The sequence below is a fragment of the Pagrus pagrus genome (assembly GCF_965226575.1).
Source record: "Pagrus pagrus genome assembly, chromosome: 18".
Lineage (NCBI taxonomy): Eukaryota > Metazoa > Chordata > Actinopteri > Spariformes > Sparidae > Pagrus > Pagrus pagrus.
Genome location: NC_140202.1, coordinates 16,136,434 through 16,161,780, shown reverse-complemented (window position 1 = coordinate 16,161,780; position 25,347 = coordinate 16,136,434). Strand labels below are relative to the sequence as shown.

At 40.6% G+C, this 25,347-nt stretch overlaps 2 protein-coding genes across 7 annotated transcripts in view; one reads left to right on the top strand and one right to left on the bottom strand.

Moving 5' to 3' along the window:
* The window catches only part of ttll5 (tubulin tyrosine ligase-like family, member 5), a 47,980-nt gene extending 25,652 nt beyond the window's left edge, over positions 1-22,328 (bottom strand). For 3 of the 6 annotated variants that reach the window (XR_014624713.1, XM_084381297.1, XM_084381301.1), the window contains exons 1-16: positions 22,243-22,328; positions 21,655-21,799; positions 18,954-19,060; positions 18,426-18,508; positions 17,500-17,606; positions 17,092-17,222; positions 16,898-16,980; positions 14,495-14,564; positions 14,330-14,414; positions 12,956-13,057; positions 12,768-12,859; positions 12,492-12,599; positions 4,972-5,053; positions 4,692-4,753; positions 1,143-1,204; positions 455-496 (exon numbers count right to left, since the gene is read on the bottom strand). Coding sequence is in view for 5 of the 6 variants with exons in the window: in XM_084381297.1 (XP_084237423.1) it covers positions 455-496; positions 1,143-1,204; positions 4,692-4,753; positions 4,972-5,053; positions 12,492-12,599; positions 12,768-12,859; positions 12,956-13,057; positions 14,330-14,414; positions 14,495-14,564; positions 16,898-16,980; positions 17,092-17,222; positions 17,500-17,606; positions 18,426-18,508; positions 18,954-19,060; positions 21,655-21,713 (1,275 nt within the window). In the remaining variant the exon portion in view is untranslated. The other 3 variants (XM_084381299.1, XM_084381298.1, XM_084381300.1) reach the window with 3 other exon arrangements.
* A 452-nt stretch (positions 22,329-22,780) lies between these two features.
* erg28 (ergosterol biosynthesis 28 homolog) lies at positions 22,781-25,272 on the top strand. The gene is made up of 5 exons (XM_084380698.1): positions 22,781-22,917; positions 23,167-23,321; positions 24,196-24,286; positions 24,371-24,489; positions 24,610-25,272. Exons 2-5 carry the CDS (start codon positions 23,189-23,191, stop codon positions 24,696-24,698), a joined length of 432 nt encoding a protein of 143 aa, XP_084236824.1. The 5' UTR covers positions 22,781-22,917; positions 23,167-23,188; the 3' UTR covers positions 24,699-25,272.
* Positions 25,273-25,347: the final 75 nt, after the last annotated feature.

Here is a 25,347-nt window from a genome sequence, read left to right as displayed (position 1 = left end):
ACGCGGCTGGGGGGATACAAAGGCAGCCAAAAAGTGACATGGCCTAATCCTTCAGAAAAAGACTCAACTGTTGCCCCTAATCAGAGTAAAAGGGGAGCGCGGCTTCTCTGAAGGCCTCTGGAGTTCTTCAACAGCCTCTCTGACAGCCCTGGTTTAGTATCAGAGGAGCTGTACCACAAAGTTTTTCTGAGTTTTGAGTCAAGTGGTGCACTGCAGCATTTAAAGCACTTGCTTACTGAGGCCACTTTGCTAATGTAATGAGAATTCTTTTAAATATAGCATTAGGAATCGATACAGCAGTCTGCTGTCACTGTGAAAAATAGTAAAGCCACATAATCAAATGAGCACAAAGGAGTGAGCAATTTCTTACCGGTAATGTAACAGGCATCAGGGAATTGCAAAAAAGGGAAAAGGCAAAAGAAGATTAATACGTCTGAGTCGGAGAAAAACTCACCAATCTGCTGCGGGCTGTGGCTGTCGTTGCAGAAAGAGGTTTCTAAGAGGCAGTGGGTGAAGACAGTGAGTTGTGGGGAAGCATCAGCATTACTGTTTAATCTTTACGAAGCCGCATGCAGACAGAAAGCATGCTACATCAGCATGCAACAATGAAACATTGTTAGTGGATCACTAAACAGACCCTTTACACAATAAAAGGTGGAGCAGAAATCTGTCTGATTTAGTAATCTCCCTCCAGCAGGTCCTGCGCCAAATCTGGGTGCAGTAGTCGAGTGGAGGGAGCCAAGTGCATTAGCTGTTGTGGCATCATTAGGCAACGAGGCCTAGAGAGAGCATTAGTCACTTGATTAGAAATGATAAAACAATAAGCCACAGAGTGTAGCACTTACAAACTGATGTCACTCAAACTGTGTAATTGCATTAGCAGTTGTTTTGCATTACAGTGAATTTTCCATGAGGGTAAGAGAAGAGCTCAATGGCAGTGGCAGGAATGTACTGCAAGCAACAGAGAGATGAAGACAAGAATGAATGTTTCACAAGGAAGGGTGAATGAGTGCAACACTTGGCTCTTTGTGGTGTGTGTGTGTGTGTGTGTGTGTGTGTGTGTGTGTGTGTGTGTGTGTGTGTGTGTGTGTGTGTGTGTGTGTGTGTGTGTGTGTGTGTGTGAGTGAGTGAGCATCCAGTACCTGTGTTTTTTGGGCTGCTTGATGCTTGAGGCCGGGGTCCAGGGGGTCCTGACACACAAAGCCTGCAGGGACACAGAAGAACCGTAAAGGGGGTATATATCAATGACATCAGGTCTCAAATATGTTACTCACTCCCATGACCTTCGTATATTGCATCAGATCTTCAATGTTAGTGCAAGACCGAAGTAAAGCGAGGGACCTTGAGGCAATAAATTACATGAACATCAACAATATCTTTAACAATATCATGTTAAATCAAAGCCATAATATCGATTTCAGGGGTTTTTGGACGGAAAAGGAAGACACATTTTAATTTATTGGCACAGCGTTGGCCCTATACAACCGCAACTCCCTGATGTGCACCACCGCACACTGCTTAAGATTCAGGATCGAGATTGAAGATTCAAGATCAATTCAAATGGCATTTTACAACCAGGACTGTACAGGGAAATTATGTAGCAGTAGTCCCTTTATGCTATTTATTAAAACACAATTATTTAAATTGATGATTAAATAATACATCATATAGAATGATATATATTTGCCTGAGAAACAGGCTGGAATAGTTAGGAATAGTTTGACATTTTGTGATTTACACTTTTTTGCTGTCTTGCCAGGAATGAGATGAGGAGATCAATACCACTCTCGTATCTGTCTGATAAACTTAAAGCTACAGCCAGCAGCTGGTTAGCTTAGCTTAGCATAAAGACTGGAAACAGAGGGGAAACAGCTAGCCTGGCTCTGTCCAAAGGTAACAAAACCTCCCTACCAGAACCTGTAAAGCTCGCTAATTAACACATTGTTTGTTTGGTATGTATGAAAAGTGTAAAAACAAGAAGTGGATGCTTCATGAGGGATTATGTGTCGGACTATGTCTCGTCTCTGAGCCTCTATGAAGTTACAGCTCATAAAACAACACATCGTCGTTTATACATTTTGGCATTTGTACACATTAAGAAAAACAGAAAGACCATGTAACTGAGTGAGTGTTTTTTGTTTCTGTCAGAATGAACCAGGCTAGCAGTTTCCCCTTGTTTCTGATCTTTATGCTAAGCTAAGCTAACTAGCTGCGGGCTGTAGCTTTATACTTAACATGAAGAAGTGAGAGTGGTATCAATCCTGTCATTTAACTCCACGCAAGAAAGCAAATAAGTATATTTCTCAAAATGTTCAACAATTCCAAACTATTCCGATCTGTTCCAGTCTGTTCACCCTCCTGTTGTTTGGCAAGCGATACCAGATACCTCCTGAGTTTATCCTCCACACCACACCTGATATCATTGTTTTCTTTTATTTTTATGATTTAGATCGTAAGGGAAGCAGATACACATATTTTATCTAACACTTCCTTTAACTTTTTAGTCATGGAAACATTTGTAGTGACACTCTGGATTTAGACAGCTCTGCATATTGACATTTTAGTGTGTCTCAGTGGTAGTTGATATGGGTGGGGAAGTTTGCAAATCACATTTCCCACTAACATGTTCCCACCCAGTCAATAACATTCAAATCAGTGACCTTCTGTTTATTAATTCCCACACTCCCTCAAAGCTTACTAGTGGTAAAAGTGAAATGTTAAAGAAATATGTTTGTGTTGTATCTTGCAGTCACACTCAAGCTGAATTAAGTCTATTGACAGCTTGGAGCTCGAGGTTATTTGTACTACCTCATCCAAGCCGTCAGGTAGGAATCAGGCCCCTGCCATCATCATGCTCTTGCCTAAACATAGCAATTATTACAAACACGGGCAACACGAAGCTGACAGCTACATACAGGCGGAAAATGCACGCTAATGGAACGCTGTCATTATTTACAGGTCTGGGATGAAGCCCAAGTGTTATCAGCCAACAGCGACTTAGTTTGTTTGGTACATAATAGATGTGCTATGTTTTACATGCCACTGCTCATTTTCCCCCAGATCCGCAGTAACGTCTCAGTCCAAAGATAACTGGCAATTTATGACTCCACTCTTTCATTTAATGAGCCGGAGGGGAGGGTTTCAAGCCACAGCATGGCCTAGGCCGAGACACACTCTCTCACACACACACCCACACACAATATCAATTCCTTTAATATCATTAGGCTGAAACCACAGATAGACTTTGTGGTTCAGTGCCAGTTTAGATGGACGCCTGCTAATCAGCCAGCTCCATGTATCCTGTAATTGGTATTACGGATAAATAAGAGGATTAAATGAAGTTGAATAATCAAGAGATGTAAAAGTTTGGTTACGCTTTTGTTACTAGATGTGTGCTTTTAGCTCTCATCTACATGAACAAGGACAAGCTTTCAGACCAAATGTGGTGGTGGTGGTCAGGGTATGAGATTCTCCTCGGTTTGAACTGAGATATCACAAAATATTCGACGCTGTTTTTCTGTATGAGAGCTAAACGATCAAGAGGAGAGGAGACATAACGGAGACGCATCTTGTTCCCTGCTGCAAACACTCTTTGTATAAACAGTGTTTATCTCTGCCTTGGGCCAGGCATTTTTTTATTTCTAATTTGCTAAAGATTGCTTCAGTTTGACATGTTGGATCCAGTTTCTCAATAGAGCTTAATGACTACAAAACAACTCAAGCCTCTGTTGACAATTTTGTCCTCAAGTCATTTGCTGTTAATTAATAAAAGCTGCGGTTTACTATCTCAACACTGGAGCTCCCAGTTTGCACAAACGCAACCAGTGGAATTAAATGGAACATTAAGCATTCAACAATAGACGACTGTCTCCACCTGACAAGTGTGATTAGAGGGAGACTAGTGAAGAAAATACTGCGTAACTACAGCACTTTTCTTTTTATATTAGCTTCACCAACATTAACATCTTTATACCCAATCATATAATTTTGTGATGACTCATTTATGACCTGTACCACAAGCAAAACATTAGATTTAAGTATTATTTATTTATCTTTCCACTTGATTATCAGATGTGCAATATGTAAGCACAGTTTTGACCTTGTGACTTGAAAACCTTCCTCTGAGGGATCCAAAGCAAGTAGTGTAAACAGCACTAAGACTACCCTAGTGCTCCAAGCTCCCAGTCTGGACCGCTTGCTGTAACTTTAATTAAGCTAACCAGCTAAAGGCGGGTACAGTTAGCAGCAGTGAGCTATAATATGAATCAGTATCTGTTGATGTGCTGCCCCCTATTTATTTGGAGTACAACAGGTTGTCAATTCTTACATATTGTCCCTTTAAGTTTGTGTTATCCAGTTATTTGGCTTGAAGAATCTAAAAACATCTTGATAGTCAGTGTAAATTAATTATGAATATCACCGTATTTTACAACTTTTAATGTGCTGTATCACCCAAGGTTTTCCTCCTCTGTTAATTGCGTGTGACTGATAATAGAACCTCAAATGTGGAAGTGTCTTCTTTGACGTGCTTCATTTAACCACCATGTTATTTACAGGTGTAATGGCTTTAATCATGTAGTTATGCACAGTGAATTTACACAAACTGAATGTCTATGAAGTGCAATGTCTTGTGCAAAACTTTGGAAACAAATGCGAGTTATCATCTAGTCATTGTTTCAGCACGCACTCACCCACAAGCGAAAACATGTCTGCAATCATGCTGGCCTTTATCTTCAGATCCAAGGGCGCATCACTGCAGAGAAGTTGATTTAAAAAAAGAAACAAAGACACAAAAATGAAAATTACAACACATTCCAGGCAACAAAAACAAGGTACAGCAAAATGAATCAACTGTCATAAGGAGATAAGGATCTTCTGTTTGAGATGCCAGGGTGCAACAAATAGTTTCAGCAGGAGATCCTCCTGGAGCAACAGCATAAAGAATCAAATGATTAAGACGTTGTCACTCACCAGGCTAGGGAGGGAGAAAGATTCACCTCAAGCAACCAGGGTTTGAGGTTGGAGTCAATGAGCACATCAACACCATACAGCTCTACAGAGGGAAACAAAATAAATCAAACTGTTTTCACCACAGACTGAGAAGTAGGCAGCAGAGTGAAGCACAATTAGAAACTTCTGAGATCAGCTCACTGAAAATTAAGGATGAACGGTATCAAAGTCATTGCCTCGTTATGTGGCATTTGGCAACGTGGCCTATGCCTTTCTGCAACTGATTACATGTATGTCATAAAGTCAATCACCAAAGCCTGCTACTGAGGGATTGGCTAAATTAACTAAGTACATACACATTTCATCTGTCATGAAGTTGCTTACGGAAGACGGCAGATCAAAAACATGGTGTGGTGGTGAATATTTTCATGCACACAGGCAATCATTTTCTCATGACAAGCAAGGTTAGGTAGTCCATACTTTGTCACTGCATGTTAACAAGAAGGGCAGACGCTAATGGGTACCAGAAAAAGCTTCACACCCATCAATAAATTCGTATCTTGTCAAACTGGGGCAATAAAACATTAGCGGTTGGGGGAATTGGTACAGCACAGTATTATATTGTGTGTTCTATTAAACTTTTTGGTCAGTCTGACTTAATCTGAGAAGATACAAAGGATGTTGACAGTGGACAGAAGTTTTCCTTTGCAGTTGAAAAAGGTAAAAAATAGCAGTATATATAATCGCAATACACAATAATGTTTAAAATAACAATGATATCGTATCGTGACTTAAGTATAACATTGTATTGTTGGGCCTCTGGCAGTTCCCACCCTGATACAATATGAACTCCAGAAGTACAAAGCTGGAAATGTGGAGAGTGTGTCCCAAGTGGAAGAAACCTGGGAAATTACAAAGCCTAAAGCTGTATATTGTATATATTTCACTGCAGTGACAGCTTAGCACTGAGTGACACAATAAAAGCCTTTTACAAAGTGGTCAGGGAGTTCCCTGTGCAAAAATTCATCCAATATATCCCAATTTTCCCTCTCGTTTCACTGACTGATATATGGCTCACTACAGCAGAGTTGGCCTGCGTGCCCTATGAAAGGCCTCACACTGCTCTGGGGAGTGTCACCCTATAAGCCAACGACCCACCGGCCCCCGCAGCAGCGTGCAGGGAAACCACATTATTTTACAGGGACAGGGCAAAGCCCAGCCATAGAGCCGCAGGAAAAAATCCTTCTAATGGCACTTCAAAAGAAAAGAGTGTGTTGAGAATAGACCAGGGGGGTTGGAGGTTTCAAAGCTGCCATAACCAGCACTGTTTGTTCAGGCATCTCAGGTCAGTGCCAGTGTTAAGCATACAAAAGTCAGCGTGACAGCCAGCAATGGCTTGATAGCGCACTTGGTTGAATACCGGTTGCATGGGATCACAGGAGTTGTTGTCTTCACGGTTGAACAACCACCATTGCTGATGAAAATGCATCTAACATAGTTCTGGCAGAAGTCACGCTCAAATACGAGGCAATATATTCAAGTTTAATGTTGTGTTTCGATACATTCACCGTCTTCCTCCCTTACTCTCTGACGCATCATCTGATGTTTCCCCAGAAGTTATAGTTACAGGAGAGCAAATGAAATGCACCATTAGGTTGAATAAAATGACGTTTTTTTCTCTAGGTTTGAACATTGTTGGAAACATTTGGGATAATCCAAGTTCACAACTCAACCAATTATATAACAAAAGTCGACTCGTTTTCAGACATTTTAATGCGGAAATGTTGCACACTATATGTTTACAAAACGCACCAGCAGATAATCAGATCCCAGGTCTTTCAAGTAAAGCGCTAATATATGACATTGTCATATTAAAATGTCTAAAAACAACTTGATCATTCTCCCAAATGTTTCAACGTATGTTAAAACCCAAATGTGTAATTGTGATTGAGGTCACTGTGCGTTTCATCTGGTTTGCATCTCCCATGATCCCACACTACTTCACAACGTCATCATCCAGAGGCTTTTGTTTTCAAAAGACCCCCAGTGGCAGAAATTACATGCTGTGTGCTTAAAAACACACCGATTATCCACAACAAGATCAATTTACTCAGCATCATTAAAATGGCTAACTGATGATGTCATCAAGGTTATCTCAGCTTGGATTTGGAGAATACTACTCAGATACAGATAGTGTTACAAAATGGGGGCATGTAGTTTTAAAGACATGGGCATTTACCAGACAGGGAGACTTTAATGAAAGGTGCTATCGAGTTGCACTCAAGGAAATGTAGGATCCAGGGTTTTTCCAGACTTCTTCCATTTTGACAGTTTTTTTTTTATCTTTCTCTCTCAAGTCCCTCAACTTTGTGAAAGTGTAATACTAAATTACTAGAGTACTCAATTAAATTAACAGGAATTGTATATTTTTCCTCTACGCATGTTTTCATTATCTGTATTGAGATGGATAAAATGAACACTGGATTTTGTTCATTGGGCTGCATTACATGGGTCAGGGGCTCAAAATATGCTCATGAGGTCCAAATTGGTGTAACTGCAAACTTTATTTTCATGATGGAACTGAACAAAGTCTTCCATACATCCCCGAGCCCAGACGTGCAACTGAAGCTGCCACTGCCATCTTTAACTTCTTTAACTTCAGAGGATGGACTGGACCCCCACTGCTAAACACTGCCCGCTTAAGCAGAGCACGAGGATTTTATTTTCCACTTGCCGACTTATCCCATTCTATCCACTTCTGTGCAGGAACACACACACAAATCGAGACTGAAAGAGAGACGGAGAGAGTGCGTGTGTCATAAAACATCATGCATTAGTCTTGGGGAACAGAGTGCTGGAATAAATGGGTTTGAGCTTGCAGTGCCTCACCAGTGGCACCACAACAACAGGGGAAAATGGGGAGGTGTTACACCACCTCACCAGCCCCCGACAAGCTGACTCCATGTGCCGCGCATTTTCCCCCAATTAGGAGCAGACGCCGCTCCTGCCCCATGAGCCTGCCGAGCCGCTCGCTGCCTGCTAGACACGTTTGTTCTAAGGCTCGACCGCTGCCGGGGGGGGAACGCTGTTAAATGTGCCCACAGAGAGCCCACAACAAGCATCACAGACAAGGAGAGGAGAGGCGGCGAACATCCACATCACACCCATTAAAGAGGGAGGGAGCCAAAAAATGTGACATGAGAAAAGGGATGATGAAGAGCATTCTTTTTTTAAATTATTGGATGGGCGCTGCTGGAAACTTCACCACAAGAGACAAACGCCCAAAAACAATGATCTCCCCACCCTGACCATGCAGCCTGTTGGCCCACAACAACAACATTTAGTATCTCCTTTATGTGTGTTTTCTCCATAGGCGAGGACAATTGGATTACTCTTGCATCATTCTGATAAATTATTGCTTCTTTTACTGTTGTTGCAGGGAGCACTGCTCGGAGCCACAATCATGAAAACACCCTAAGGACAACAAATTAAAGTCACAGTTAACACTCTTTCACCCTATTATGATAGCGGCGCCCGATCTATTAATCACTCTCGAACAGATTCTGAATCATACAGCAGCCACACTGTCATCACAGGCACACCAGCACAGTGCTGCAGTGAAGTGTGGGAGTATCTGACAAATGTAAAACAGGGAGGGTGGTTCACAGACAGGGGGATCCAACCACACTCAGCACTTAATGAGGGACGTTCAGTGGAACACAGGACCAGTAAGTGGAATGTTTTGTGTGTAATAAAATAGGCCTTTGGCTTGGCTAATCAGATCTTAGTCAAAACATCTCGTAATCAGCATCCCTCAGCAAAAAAGCTTGTCCATTAATCACACGGCAGCGGTAAGGAGCTGCATGGGTGGTATTTTCTCCCCACAGACACACACTCACACACACTCACATTCACACACACACACACACTTCTTACCGATGTAAAAAAAACAAAAAATCTGCTGTTTTTATTTCTTCCCACATGAGACATTATGGAGCTATAAAAAGATTTTCGTTAGAGTATGCCCATTTAGATACGGATGTGCAATTTGAGCAAAGGGAAGAAATCCCATTCGAAAACAATAAACATTGTATTAAAGCCATTAATAGACATTAAAATGGCAGGGAACAATTTGCAGTAAATTAACATTATAATGTGCTTTATGATCTTGCATGGCTCCCTTCCAGACGAGCCAGAGACCGTATAAAACACTCTGAACAATGGCTGCTTTTATCAGCACACTCACTGCCCTAACACGCATGTGTTCACTGCCCTGCATTCTGACGCTTTACCTGTTTACTAATACAGGCAGCTGCATAGACCAAGAATGAATGCAGAGTGGAAGAAGAAAAGGAGAAAGGGAGCTGAAGCTGACAATGACTGACTAAAGATGACTCCCTGGTGGTTTGGGTGGCTTTTATTTATTTAACGGGACAATTCATCCCAAAATCAAAGATACATATTTTTCATCTTACAGTACCTGTATTGTTATTTTTTTCATCTAGATTGTTTTGGTGTTGTAGACAGAGATGTCTTCCGTCTCTTGAATATAAAAGACCTAGATGGCACTTGTGCGCTTGTGGTGCTCAAAGCACTGAAAAATACAGTTGAAAAACTCAGCAGACATCTCTATGGAGAATATTTCCAAAACTCCTGCAACTCACACCAAAACCATTTAGATGCATAATTAGCGCTACAGGTAGAGGGAAAATGTGTGTTTTTGATTTCTGGGTGAATTGTCCCTTTAAGAGACAAGAAAAACTCCACCGGTTCCTACATGTCTCTCTATTCATACTGTCCATACATACGCTCTCACAAAAGGAGTTTGCATGCAACACGACCACACTGTGAGAGACAGAGAGAGGATGAGGGTGGTCCTCTGGAATCGTCCCTGTCTCTCTTTGGAAACTTAATCCTGCAGACAGTCTATGAATGCTGTAATTAACTAGCTCAGGGCCATCTGAAGACAACAAAATTACACTAAATTCAATAGTAAACTGATACAGCTGAAGTGGGATAATGTGCACATTCACAGCGGACCACAGTGTATTATGTATCATAGTAGAAGGTGTTAGATCTAATTGTTTTTGTACCACACAATGACATGCTGTAGTATCTATTTCTAAACTGGTCTCTACAGGCTCACGTATAACATTTCCACATTGTTCAACCAATAAGGATGTAAACACCCTTATAGCTGAGCACTTCAATACTTTCCCTCTACATTTTTAGATTTACACTGTATATTGACTGGAGCTGCAGCAGTAAGTCGATTAAATGATTATTCGATTGTCATTTTTCAAACAAAAATGTCAAACATTTGCTTGCTCCAGCTTCTTAATTGTGAGGATTTGCTGCTTTTCTTTATCATTTATGATAGTGAATGAAGAGTCTTTGGGTTTTGGAGCATTGGTTGGACAAAAGAAGCAATATGAAGACGTCACCTTGGGAAATTGTGATGAGAATCTTTACATTTTTTTATTATTTCGATTATCGCTTATTCCTGAAAATAGCTGTTAGTTGCATCCCTTACATTTATTATCTTATCAGATAATTTTGTTTATACAGAAGCTGAGTTCTCTTTACATCTGCTGGTGCAATGCAGTACATACGATTGGGAGTAAATGAATGAGAAGGAGAGCAAACTTGTTTTCCATTTCTGATTTTCACTCTCACGCCAAAGATGTGTCATCTGGTTGTTTACTCATGTCTATCAAGTGTGTACAGTATGAGAGCCAGGCTGAGGCTTGGTAAGCCACATTTCCCTGTAAATACCTGCATGGTCACCATTCACACCCTGGGCTAATGTGGTTTTTCAACATAACAGCGATGCTCAGGGTGCAGATATCATCTTCATGCAGGCGACTGTCTGATGGCGCAAATACAGCCCAAACAACCATCAATCAGGGGGGCTATTATGTCTACAGAAGGCTGTCACAACTGCAAAAGCCTTTTATTTTTCTAACATCCAAGAGGTGAAAGAGAGTGTGAGCAGGAGAGGGAGAATTATAAACAAACAGAAACAGCGAGACAAGAGGAAAAAGAGAGTGAAAAAGAGACAGTGGTGCTGAGGGAGGCTTGGCCGATGTGCTCGCTTTCAAACCCCAAATCTCAGAGAGACTGCCAGACAGGGAGAGAGAGAGAGCGCAGACAATTAGTGCCAACACTAACATGGGTAATGGCTCCAAAATGGAGTTCACACAAGCCCGCTGCTAGGCAGGAGCAGCCAAGAAAACAGTCAGCCGAAATCAGGCAGACCTGAATGGCAACAGAGAGGAGGAAGCGAATTCCTGCTTCAGTCAATAGGCCCTCCACGACCCGGCAGCCGGTCAGAGGGCAGCGACAGGCAGGAAGGCTCCACACTGAGGAATGACTGTCTACAAGCTCAGCTCGGCTCAGTGGAGAAATAGTATAGAGGAACTGCCGGACAATGAATATGAAACTGAAAGGAAATATGAGGGGTGTGGTAATGTGTGTACGACTAAGTGTGTGTGAGTGTATCTGCACTGTGAGCAGAAAAAAAACGAAGTTCATTCAGAGGAAATTCTTGTGAAACTGTGATCCAAAAGCATTTTGTTGTCCTGGACTGTTTTTTTCACTATTGATGCACTCAGCATCAGACTTCTATGAAATGTAACCAGTTACTAAATGCCACTTAAATGGCAATTTTTGTAATCAGTAATTAATGCACCTTATACTAAAATAAAGGTTCCACAAATGATATTTTTTTCTCCTTAAACACCTCAAACAGATTGATGATGCGAATATGATGCATTACTGAACTGGCACAAGCTACAAGTGAGAATACAACATGCCAGATGTTGTTTTTTGAAAATTTTTCTTGTTGCTGTTTTTTTCTTGTAGAGCAAGAGGAGCACTTACTTTCTTTTTCAATGGAAATTAATAAAAACCCTCTATTTTCATCATCAAAGAGTGAAAACAAATATTAGGCAAGTCGCCATACTTGCTCAGAGGAGTAACTTACTTTTGTACACAACATGTCATATTTGACTTATTAATATTCATGAAAAAAGTTACCATAATAAAAAATGTAATCAAGTAATCTTTGACAATATATAGCTATGATCTAGTTGCACATTTTTTCAAATGTCATACGGGCTGATTATGGTCACTTATCTTTGTAATCTGATTACTAATCCAAATTACATGTAATCCGTTACTACCCAAGCCTGGATACGCCTTCAAAATAGCCATTGACGTTTAGATCAGGGTAAACATCTAGATCTATGTTTACTTACTGTGTCATCAAATACACCTGAAGGCTAACGCCACCCATTTTCACACATTAAAGCGTGTTCACAGGTCTTGAGGAGCACTACTGCATATGTGAAAAGGTCGCCTACATTACCCACAATGCAATTTAGCCACTGGGTGACATCACTGGACGCAATTTATCAGATTACAATAAGCTTCCTCTGAAGCCACAAAAGGCTTTTTGCACGTATGCAGACGTACTCTACAAGACCTGTAGACACACTTTAATGCGTAAACCCATTAAAGAAGAAATACGAAATAATTACCAAAGCAGTTTGTCTTGTGGGGAACAAATATCTTGCAGGCGTTGGCTATCTGCAGTTCAGCACTCAGTAGTGCTTTGATGATGAGGTCCTCCACCTGTCTCATCAGCACTGGAGCAGACACAATTAAGAGATGACTAAATAATTCTACTGAAACAGTTTTTTGTTTGAATGTGTTCAGAAAACCCACTGCAAACTGGGTTCATTTTACATTATCTTTAAACATAAAGGAAAAGTTGAAAAGTGGGAGAAAGGGAAGAAAATGAAGGTTTGACTCACATGTGGTGTCCTTCCCCTCCTGCTTCAAATACCTCAACACTGCACTCATACTCCACTTGTTCCCATAATCCTCAACTTCAGGGTCATCGCAGCTGAAAAGGAAGAAATGCACTTCAAACACCCGTGTTACAATAAATGGATGAGTCAATCCGGCTTCCCATAACAGCTCTGCATTGAACGTATGTTACCTGACATAATCGCTGCTCTTTTTGTTCACGCTGTAGTTGGTGAGGTGCATGAATGTGTTCTTAATGTTCTTTGAAGTCCGGTCATACTTGACTGTGGCAAACCTGGAGAGAGACGGTGTTTATTTGTACAAGAATAAGAAAACTTGACTTGCCATCCAATAGTTTCATAATATATCTTTCTGCCATGGTGACCACATTCATGAGGCTCACACTTGACTGAATGATTGGGGCACTTGGGAGAGAGATTAGTGTCTGGCAGCGTTTGAGAGGAGTGGATGCCACATGTGCAATAATGAGAATTCCTTGGCACGCACTGTGCGTACCTGAATACCAACACAACCCAAGAGGAATGTCAAGAGATAAAAGTGGGAATCAGAAGTTGGTCGTGATTAACTGCTCACAGTTTGATAATTAAGACAGCAAACAAGAGGGCAGTGGCAGTCTTGTTTCTAGCACTTCCCTCCAGTCGTTCCATGAATCATCTACCCTCTCCTGACCTTTCTGTGCCTGATAAAAGCCTCTTCTTGGATTAATAAATTATCCATGCTCTAAATACCAACCTCCAACAAATATGGTGCAATTACACCAATCAGCAACTTTTGATGAGCACATCCTACAACTGGAACAATAGAGTGCTTTGTTTCAAAGTCACCACTCAACAGCTCTCGGTTTGGAAAGTGAAGGCTGCCCTCTTCTGGGCATCGAGTGAGCACCAGTGGATGTGTGTCAAGTGCACAAAGCAGGCAGTTTGTCGCATGTATAACAGACAGCTATAAACTGCTGCGGTTGCCTTAAGGACAAAGAGCTTGATTACCAGTGGTGGATTTTAACTACTTTATACATTGTTGGGTAGTTGCATCTACTACTTTACTTCTACTATCAGAAATGTGGACTCTAGTCATAGTGACATGGACTCAAATCAACTCAAGTCACTGTTTTGATGACTTGCACCTTGCAAATTTGCAAATTCGCAAACAGTTTAGATAAAAAGGCCTATAATATCATCAATAGACAGGTAATAGTACCTTGTCTTTTCTCTTTTGGATGGTTGGATACTGTATTTAAGACTGTAGTACCTGCTGTACAACTACTACTACTATTTTAAATAGCTCAAGAGGTAGGAGGATCTTCTCAACACACAAACACTTAATTCTTCAGTTTATCACAAACATTCAAATTTACTGTGAAGTACTCAGATTTTCTTTATTATTTAAACTCCATATGTGTAAAATACATATGTTGTCAATTATTCTCAACACTAACAGTCAGGTCAAGTTGCTGTTCTCTCATCATAGATCACATTTTCGTCCCACAGTAGCTCAGCGATCATCCCAATAACGTCACAAACGATGCAACAACCCACACACAGCTCACCTGGCCAGGCCCTCCTCATACAAATAGATTAGGAGTGGATCGTACGAAGTTACCAACACGTACAACCGCATGTCAAACTTGAACTCTGTAAACAAAAACAAAACATTAGATTACACAGATTAGCTGCGTCTGTCTGTAGTTATTAAGCGTCAAAGAGGAACTCACCATCTATCAGTAGTGGGTTGTTAATATAGCGAGACACCAAGATGTTTTCATCCATTGAGATCTGATTTGGCTGTGGATGACACACAAAAACAAATACACATGAATACTCACGAATAAAGGCAGTAATTATTATTTTAATTAACCATTAATTGGCCAGCTAACAACTAAGATTGTAGATAATTTACTACAACATTTTAAACTGGGCGAACTCAGTCAACATCTCTCAATATGAAAGAAAGAGTATGAGTCCATACTCCACCATACGTTCAGACATACGTGCCATAACACAGCATTAAATAGTGAATTCCAAATAGATGATGTGACACTGCTGTTAAACATTAACATCAAAGAATGATCAGATCAAGAAAAGACTGCAGTGACACTGGCCATAGCGGGTCAACGTTAAATAACAGCCTATAAAAATACAATCCAGTGGTGGGAGATGGGTCATTTATGAGGTTGAAATGTGTTGCAGGTGGTGAAGTTGAGAAGAGATGGGATGGGGGATGGAGGGGTGTGTGTGGGGGTAACCTCAGTGCTGGCTACAGTTCAGAGAAAACCTGAAGCAAAAAAAAAAAATGAACGTATTTCTTTCTTCTCTCCAAATATCGCTGACATTCTTTCCACTGTTTCATAAAAATGCCTGAGAAGAAGAAGAATTGTGCATATGTTTTCCAAGAGTGAGAACCTTGTTGAGCTCCTCCAAAAGCCAGAGCCTTGGAGGAGTGTGATTTACTCCACACTTAATGTCTCAAACGCTGGTTGATACTTATTTCAAAGTATTTCTACACCCCCGCCCCCACACACACAAATAACATCTGGCCAACTGACTGTTTCAGTTCACAAAGTATTTTAGCATTTTATTTAGTAAGTCAGTGCGCTTAAGGTTAACTCCCACCAGGTTTGACTTTAATGTGACTCCGTGTTAACGCATGAATCAGAGGGAAAGCTGATTAGCTGTTTCCAGGCTGCCCTAACCTGAAATAACATCAGCTGGCTGTGGCTTCAAAGTTATACTTTTGAGTGGTATAAATATTCTCACCTCACCCTCAGCAAAAAAAGCAAATAAGTTTATTTCCCAAAATGTCAAACTATTTCTTCAACACACAGTTTTACTAATACAGAGCTCACACTCAAAATAGTGACAGCACAGAGGGATTTTACCTGCTATAAACTAGAGCTGCAACAATTAGTCAATTAATCGATTAATTGATGGAAAGAAAAAATAATTGCCAGCTATTGTGATAATCAATGAATTGTTTCAGCCTTTTTTCAAGCAAAAATATCGAAAAATTTGCAGGTTCCAGCTGCTTTAAAGTGACAAATTTTTTTCACATTTATTTTAATAAAGAGTCTTTGGGTTTGGGACTGTTGGTTCGGTAAAATAATCAATCTGAAGATGTCATTTTATACTCTTTTTTCACAATTTTTGGGGCAAAGGCTAAACAAGTAATCAATTAATCACGAAAATAATTTGCAGAATAATAGAATACTGAAAGTAATCAGTTTGCCCTACTGTAAACACATTTACAGACATAAAGCATATCAAAAACTTGAACCAATTTCCCCATCTATACAATGGCATGTTGGTCCACTCCCTCCAACCTCAAACACGGGTTTATTTTGGGGAAAAACACAGGTTGCATCAATCTGAAAGAGGTAATAAAGCACTGGTTCCAGAGCAAACCTGCAGATTTAATGGACGGTAAAGAAAAGAAAAAATATTTCAGTTCCACAAAAGTAATGAATGAGCTTGAAGGTTCGTTCTTGACCTTGGAGACAGCAACATCTCACAAGAAAAAAGGAAATGAATGAGGGTACTAAGGAAGATAATAAACAACATTTTAACTGAATAGTTCTTATCAAAAGGTCCACTAACTTGCAGAGCTTTGAAGTCCAATAAAATATTATCATTCATTTATTATTTCTAATGAACTGTTCTTTCTAAGAATCTTATTAAACAAACATCAGTGTTGTCTTTTCCTGGTTTTAAAGGCTGCATTACAGTAAAGTGATGTCACTGAAACTGTTCTACTTGTTCTTCTACTTATCTTTACCCTCTTTCATTATATCAACATTACTGATGATTATGTATCAAAGATTTCACTGTGTCATTTTGTGGAGTCATCCCTCCAATATTGTCGCAATATCAATATTTATTCAATACTCAAAACATTGTGACAATTGATTTTGTCATCCCGTCCACGTATCTATGAAGTGCTTTTGAGGGGATAACAAAATATCGAGAGATACATTATATTGTATATGGTGATAACAACTTCTTTGGCTAAACTGAGGACATAACCTGTGATGAGGTGTCACCATTGTGTGGACAACCAAGCCAAAACAGGTGGGAATCCCTGAATTGAACAGCTGAAACTCCTGTGGGCAAAAATCACTCACATTGCTGACCAAGTAGATGCCTCGCCCTCTTGAAGATGCTACTGGTTTTATAATCCATGGACCCTTGTCCCTGGCAAAACAATCTGAGATCGAGGCAGGAGAGACAAGAGGAGATTCAGACAGGAAGAAAAATGTAGCATGTAGAATGACTGCAAACATATCATAAAGACAGGATTAACTGAGAGGTGTCTTACTGCAGAACTTCTCGTACTCAGAGGGAAGCACAAAAGTCTGAGGGACGATATGGAAGTCTTTGAAGCCGTGAGTCTGCTGCATTCGCTGGATGTTTTTATACAGGCGGTCTTTGCGCGTCAGTTCATACGACCTGGAATTGAGCAGAGCCTCCGGTTTTAAAAACTGCTCTACGGCTTCGCCACTGACAGAACAAAAATAAATGCATACATAACAGCAATAGATCGCTCCCTGCCTGACAGTATGATTCATCTCGTGTTTCAGAGAGGCACCGGTCCAAACAAAACGCTTTGCAGTGGACGCCAACAAACACACCGCCTGAACCGACGGGCTTAGAGCGGCTCGGCGGTGATATTTATAACGCAGAAAACAGTGGCAATGCACACGCACATTTGAGCACTATATTATACCTGGGAAAGTGGTTGACCTTCTGGAAGTCTTGTAGGCTGCGTAGTAAGTAAGGCTTGAGGTGAGACCCTGTCCACATGAGGTTGAAGTCGTTACTGTTCTGGTGAACCTGAGAAACAGACAGAATGATTGACTTTAATTGACATTCTGGATCAGATCATTTGGATTAAGTACACACACAGAGCAAATGATCTTTGCAAAGGGATTATAAACAAAGCATAAAACCATGTATAGCCATTGCTCTTCACTCTGAACGGGCTCTGTGGAGTTTCCAGTCACCAACAGCAGTATTATATTCTGATGTCAATCACATATGACAGCTCGGTGAAATTAAATCTAAGAAGCAGATCAGACGCCTCACCACTAACCTGAAGAAATACAGCCCGCTCTTTAGTAATTATCTCAAAAGGAAGGCCAGCTCGCAGATTTTCATCACCCTCAAATCATTCTATCTGTTTTGTTTTGTTTTATTCCAACAGTTCGTTAGGAGGCAGAGTTCACATGGCCGCTCAGTGTCTAGGGGAGAGCCAGATGTTTGTAATAAAGGCTTATTAAAGTTTGGCTCTGTCGCAGCTGTGGTAGACACTCGTCTGCCTTTGATGATGGGTTAGCGGGAGTCAAGAAGCATTGAAATGAAATAAAAAAGGAATTAATTGCAACTGCTTGGAAAGAGCAATAATGGGGATTGTGTGCCCTCGTGAAACAGGATTAATGCTCTCTTGAGGTCATTTAGCCATTTTTTTTCCATGGGTGCATTCCTGGGCTTTGACATCGGCATTATCAATCAAAGGAAATAAAGACAGCTCTACAGCTCTCATCCTACACAGCAGAGAGGTATATAAATAGCTCCCGCAGCTAAAAAACAATTGAGTTTTTACAAGATTTAGGCTAATCTCTTAAATTTGCACGATTTAGTGGAGAACATTACCTCATGGAATCCGTGATTGGTGAGCAGTTCTCGCACCAGGCGGCTCTCTGTGCGCACAATCTTGAAGGCCATATGATATCGCTCTGAGCAAAGGAAACAACAAAATATCCATAGTCTGTGATTATCATCATTTTTATCTTTCCTCTTAGTCGTTTTGTAGCGTTAAAGGGACAGTTCACCCCAAAATCAGAAATACATATTTTTTCTTTGGCGTGAGTTGCCGAGTTTTAAAGATATCGGTCATAGATGTCTGCTTTCTCTCCAATATAATGGAGCTTGTGATGCTCAAAGTAACCTTGTACCTTGTAATTTAAAAATGTGCTACATTGGCCCTAATGAAGCAAGCAATCTGCAAAGTAACTAGTAACTAAAAAGTAAAGTTACCAAATACATTTTGCAGAGTAAATGTACTGTATTTGCTTTCTAGTAAAGTAAAAAAATACCTCATAATCATACTAAAGTTTAGTACTTGAGTAAACGTACTAAATAGTTACATTCCATCACTGTCTTTAACAAGTCGTAGCGTACCTCCAGCAGAGCAGGTGTTGGCATCTTTTGAGACAACAGCTTCAGGGAAAAACAAGAGAACTGGGGTGGTCTTCCTAAGGCCGCTCCAAGCGATGCAGGGATGGTCTCTAGTGGACAAACAATAAGATGATGCACAGTCACAGTTAGAGGGAGATTTTCTAAATGTTCTGAAAGTCGAAAATCAAATAATCTGGAGAATCCAACATTTCATACAGAGTAAATATTCCAAGTAACAATATCATAGAGATGGACTCCTGGGTGAAAACCAGGGTAGTTTACCTAATGCCGGGGGAATGTATCCTGACGTGGTGTTTGTTTCAGTCAGGTAGATAGGGACAGAACCACACACAGTTTCAGGAGGTGCTGGGCAATAACAAACCCACATACTGAACTAACAAACACCCTTGATAAACTGCAGGCTGTCTGATAGTACCAGACACAGCCTGCTTATCAGGGGATAAATATAAGATAAGGTAGCATGAAGATGGGGTAGAGCTCAATCAGGCATGGACGGTCCTGATAAGGAGGAGAGGCATGTAAACAATTGCTGCCCCTAGGTATGTCAGACAATACGGCAGATAGCTTTTTCATTATGGTGGCTTTGTTGCGCACCCTCATACAATGTACTCTGATCAAATTTATCTGTTGTTTATTTTTCAACATAAACCACCATCATGACTACTGAGATATAATACACAAAAGATGTGAAAGGTCTGAGACAAAAGGCCAAATTGTTGCCATCACAGTAACAATTTTAACAATGTAGAAATGTTCACAAACAAGGCGATGTTTTCAAAGAAGAACTCCCTTCCTCACTCCCTGAACATCGGCGTTTCTCCAGAAGTTAAAGTGACAGGCGACCTTGAATTTTTTGTTTGAATATGTTGGAAACATGAAGGATAGGGTGAGTACACAACTGAATATATTTTAAAGCAGAAACAATGCATATTATATCTTTAAGTTGCAAATATTTGGTTGAATATGCAGATGAACTGCTCGTTTTTAAAATACACAAAGTTCTTGCTTCTCTTGTATTATCCACATTAATGAAGACAGCCACACCTACTGTAGGCACTTTACGAGCATCAGTTGACTAGAACAGACTGAACAACATATAGTGCCTTTTCTAGAAATGTAAAAATCTACCCTGAATGCACGAATGTCTGATAGGCCTACATAAAATCTGCATGAGATTGTTAATGCTAATTTTATCAAGCATCTGTTCTTATGTTCATGTTGTTTTAGTATCTATTAAATATAATAAAAACCTGAGTTAAGACAAGTACAAATCTCCAGGCCTGCCTTATACTGAACATGTGTAGTACATGTACATGTTTTTCCTTCATGTGTGCTATGTGCCTCTTGTATTTGCCCTGCTGTAATTCTATCCTCTGTTGTTCTTTGCATTATTTAGGGTTGTCTGTCATAAACCTTTACAACATGTTAATGTCAAATAAAAACAACAGCACTAGTCACCTATCCCGGCATCGACAGACCAATTATCAAGGCTCGCAGATTTGACTGGTTGTACTGGTCACCTGGAGGTTAAACCCTAACACTAGGCAATCCAAACTAATTCAGTGGTTGGAAATTAGTCTGAAAGCAGGTGGCACAGTGGTTCGCAGTAAGGTATGACTAAGTATAGCTTAAGAGGGAATTAGTTGGCAGAAACAGGATAACATAGACCAACTGTTGCAGCTATGATATAGAGTTAGATGATGCCCTTCGCTCTCATTCAGTTAAACTTTCATCAATTATGCAAAATGAAAGCCAGCTCAAGGCTTAATTTTGTCTAAATGTATCATGGCATACATTACTAAACGGCTCAGGGCATCTTCTGTAATCCTGCATTGATTAGATTACACCATAAATAAACCATGTCAAATTGTAAAGACAAAGAAAAAAAGAAAAATTATTTTCGTCTGCATGGTGTCACTTTAATCCTGTATTTAAACTCTCCAGGAGGATCAGTGGGTTAAGAACTTAGCTGGCAATAAGATGCAGGGACTGTGAGCAATGTCCTACTCATCCTCCGTGGTGCTCTCAGTATGAAAGAAAGCGTATGAATAACATCTCCATGGCAAATGTACTGTCTCATATGTTTAACATCACGCCACCATCATCCACCACGCGTTAATTCATGTGCCGTAACAGCATTCAATCGTAAATTCCAAACAGATGATGTGACACTAATGTTAAACATTAACATCAAAGAGTCATCAGATCGAGAAAAGACTGCGGTGACACTGGCCATAGAAGGTCAACGTTACGTAATAGCCAATAAAGACAAATGATTTTATGATATCATATGGTGTATGACTGTCTAACAAAAAAGACTGACCAAACGTATCAAGGGATAAGTATCTAGAGAAAATACTCCCACAAAAGAGTATGTTTTGAGTATGCTCTGATGTAGAAGTATGCACAGACCTGTTATTTAGAGGCTAATCACAGCTGCATTTGGCTGTGCATGGCAAAAACCTGTTCAAGAGTTTTCCGGGGAGCTTTTTTCTTATCCGAGGAGGATAGACTGCGTCAGACTGCAGAAGCTCTTGAGGCAAATATGTGATGTTGGGCTAAATAAAACTGACTTGTCCACAAGCAACATGCACATGACAGCAGAAAACATCATTTCATCTTCAACAGTAGAGACTGAGTCTTTTGCAAAACTGCAATTTGTAGTACTTGTGTTAACACTTACTCATGCTCGTTCTTTGAGGAGGACTCAGAGTCCTCCTTATCCCGGATCACAGCTGGCATCTTCACAGTAAGAGGGGACGAGCTGCCCAGTGAAGTCTTCCTGTGATCAAGCGTGCAGGTTTTATCATGACACCTCTCACCTCCACCTGCAAAAACATGGATGAGATGGGAGATGAGGTGCTGAGGTCCTGGTTCAGGTGATGACAACAATAAAACCAGTCACTGAATAACTCGGCTCTCAGTCTATTCGTGCTTAATACCACATTAATAACCACGTTACTACGAGTCACTAACAAAGAGCATGGCTGAAGCATTTCTTCACATTGAGCTAGCACACAGTCAGTCGAGAACAGCTGATTTCTAGCTCTGCTGATCAATGAATGCATTGACGCTATGTTTCTATTAACGACACAACAGACAGAAGGCGTTCAGACTAAACACAGACAGGTAAGCAAACAGAGACTTCGGTTACTGACATGTTCCTTCAGGTTCCGGAAGCTATCCAGGTGCAGTCAGCTCAGTCAGAGAAGAAGACGTTTTTATAATGACACACACACACACACACACACACACACCAATGTCAACTTGCCGTTATGCCTGAGCGCCTGCTTACTGCTAGCTGGTATCTCCAAGGCCAATTGATCATCGCGCTTAATCTTCCTGGTAACTACAACAACTGAGTGGCAACAGAGCAATACGCATGCGCACTCGCGGACAATATTTATTTGTCCACCTGTCCAAAGTACTGCATCTACATGTATCCAGTGGTGAGACCAGAGGGACCGCCCAACAGAAAGAGAGCCAGTGCACTCAGTTTAAGATGCTAAGTGTTAGCATTTAGTTATTGGATATCTGGAAGGTGTGCACTGAATTAAAATAACGAATGAAACCGGACAAATCTGCTTATTACTGCTTTACATGTATGTTTTTACAGATTGTCCTCTCGCTCCACATGTACTCTTTGTTCGAACGTAGCCTTACGCTACGCCTACAGGTGACCAAGATCCTTAGTTTTCATTGGTTGTGGGAGAAAGTGGGCGGAACCTGAACGCCCGTACGGGCCAATCATATGAATGGTACGATTGGATGGAGCCATGTTTCAGATCTGTTATTGGTCATCCCCTCAGTCCAATGTTGACAGACTTACTATTGTGAATGTAACATCGTACTCGTTTGGCTCGAGTCCTACTTTGTTGTTTTGTATGCAGTACTTCTTATTTTACTCTTAGGAGCATGTTCACACTGTAGCGATATATGCAACCAGGTAAATATATGCTATCATATCGATTTTTATCATTACAAGCTCATTAATTGTATTAACCAGGTTGCAGCAGCGTTAGCATGTCATGTCACGTACGTTATGATTGAAGACCACTTGCTAGCTGAAGACAGCCTCGCTATGAGGTGTCAGTCAGGTAACATGCAAGGAGACAAAACCAGCTACACTTCCGCTGTCCCTCAGTTTGAAGTTGTTTATCCTGCACTGACCTGACTGACTTCTCCTCTCTGACAGGTGCGTCCCTCAGACTGAAAACATGAGTCGCTTTCTGAACGTCCTGCGGAGCTGGTTGGTGATGGTGTCCGTCATCGCGATGGGAAACACCGTGCAGAGTTTCAGAGATCACAGCTTTTTGTCAGAGAAGCTCTACACGGGCACGCCAGAGTTTGGTGAGACATGACAGCTCGACAGAAATTAGATATAATGTCACCACAAGTGCTCAAGACTTGGTGATGATATTTCTCAAAACATATCTTAAGTAAGTTTTTTAAAATAGCTAAACCTTTAGAGAATAATACCTGAAATGTTATCAACATGCCAGTGCTCTCTGGTGGACGCTGTGAGGCTGAGACTGTTTCTATAAGACCGCAAACAAAACATCTTTGACATTTTTCAGTATTGCAATTTCATATATAACAATATTGTGATTGTAGCAGAAAATGACCCAAATGCAGACTCCAGGGAGGCAAGTGGTGGAACAAAAAGCAAGCTTTGAGAAGAAAAGCAAAAACTAAGAAAAATGAAAAACAAGAAGCAGTGAAATACAACAACATTTAAAAACTAATCCAAGTACAAGCAGAGTGAAGCGTGGGGAGTACAGGCAGGAACGCAGATGAAGCACGAGGAACCAAAACAGAGCAAACACCGGCAAACTGACGACAGAAAGAGGGAAAACACATGGACTAAATACACAGCAGGCTAATCAGGGACAGGTGAAACAGATCAGTACAGCCCCCAGGGAGAGAAAACAAGACAAAGAGGCGAAGTAACACAACATGACACATGAGGATGAACTTTATAAAACAAAAAGGAAACAATAAAACTGACTGCCAACATCATGACAAGTGTAGTTTATGTGATAAGCCATTATCAGATTGAAATATTTTTTCTATGCCCAGTCAATTAATTGATGAAGGCAGATTTACCCTCTTCTGATTCTGTCACTAACGCACTTTGGATATACAGATGGCAATGTCATAAGATTATTTTTCATTTCTCCAACTCCTGCTTTCCTGATTTTGCCATTTCTTCACACGTCCTTAGTAAATGGCCTCCAAGCTCGAACATTTGGTATTTGGACGTTGCTGTCGTCGATCATACGCTGCGCCTGTGCCATTGATATCCAGAACAAAACGTAAGACGGCTTCTCACTTCCTGCACCTTGTTTACGTCCGCAGTCTTCGTGTGTTCTTACTGTCTGTCCCACTGGCTCCCGCAGGCTGTATCACATCACCTTATCGACATTTGTGCTGGCGTTGGGCCACTTCCTGTCTGAAGCTTTCATCTACAAAACTGCCCCTCTGACCATCGGGGTCATGGCACCTCTCATTGTGGCAAGTAAGTGAGGAGTGATGGGAAATATATTTATATTACCCCTCAACTAATTACATTCCAGTTTGTGAAAGGTATGAAATCATTTTTTGTTAAAATTAATAGCATTGTCATGTGTTTTTCTAGGTTTCTCTATCATAGGAATGCTGATTGGATTCCAGTGTTTTCCAGAGTCTCAGGAGGAAGTCGGAGCACGACAGAAGAAGCGTAACTGATTTTCCTCCGGTCCACTGAACGCACCTCCACAGTGACCATGAGACACTTGTGACCGGTCAGAGTGTGCTGCTTCTTGCCTTGAAGAACATGAGATTCAGATTTAATTTCCTATTGGGACTATAGCCTCTGTACATCTCCATCTGTTCCTGATGTTACCCTGATGTTTTACTTTAAACTTGACAGTTCTGATTCTAACCGTGTCCTTGTTGAATTACAATCATCCCTTTTGTGTCTGTGCTCATAAGTAATGTTTAATAATTTTGTATGTTTGCTTGTTCTTAAAGTTTTGCAATTGTGGTTATGGCTGGGGTGTCACCGAGGGAAATGATTCAAGCATACATTTCTTTCAGAATGTTGATTGTTTTATTTCACCAGACCAACACTTCCTGTCCTTTTTAATTCACGATTTACCAAAGAACTCAGATGTGCAGTATAAAACTATGCTCTTCATTACAAAGTATCACAAACAAGTATATCAGAAATGATTCTCGATGTTGGTTCTGTGCTGTGAAAAGTTTGTACACCCTTTGAATTTATGCACAGTGATTGTCCTATAAAACATTTTAAAAATGACATGATTTGATTAAGGTGTGCGACTTCTTGTTTCCAAGAGCATCAGTGTGCTTTTTGCAGCATTTTTGATAAACA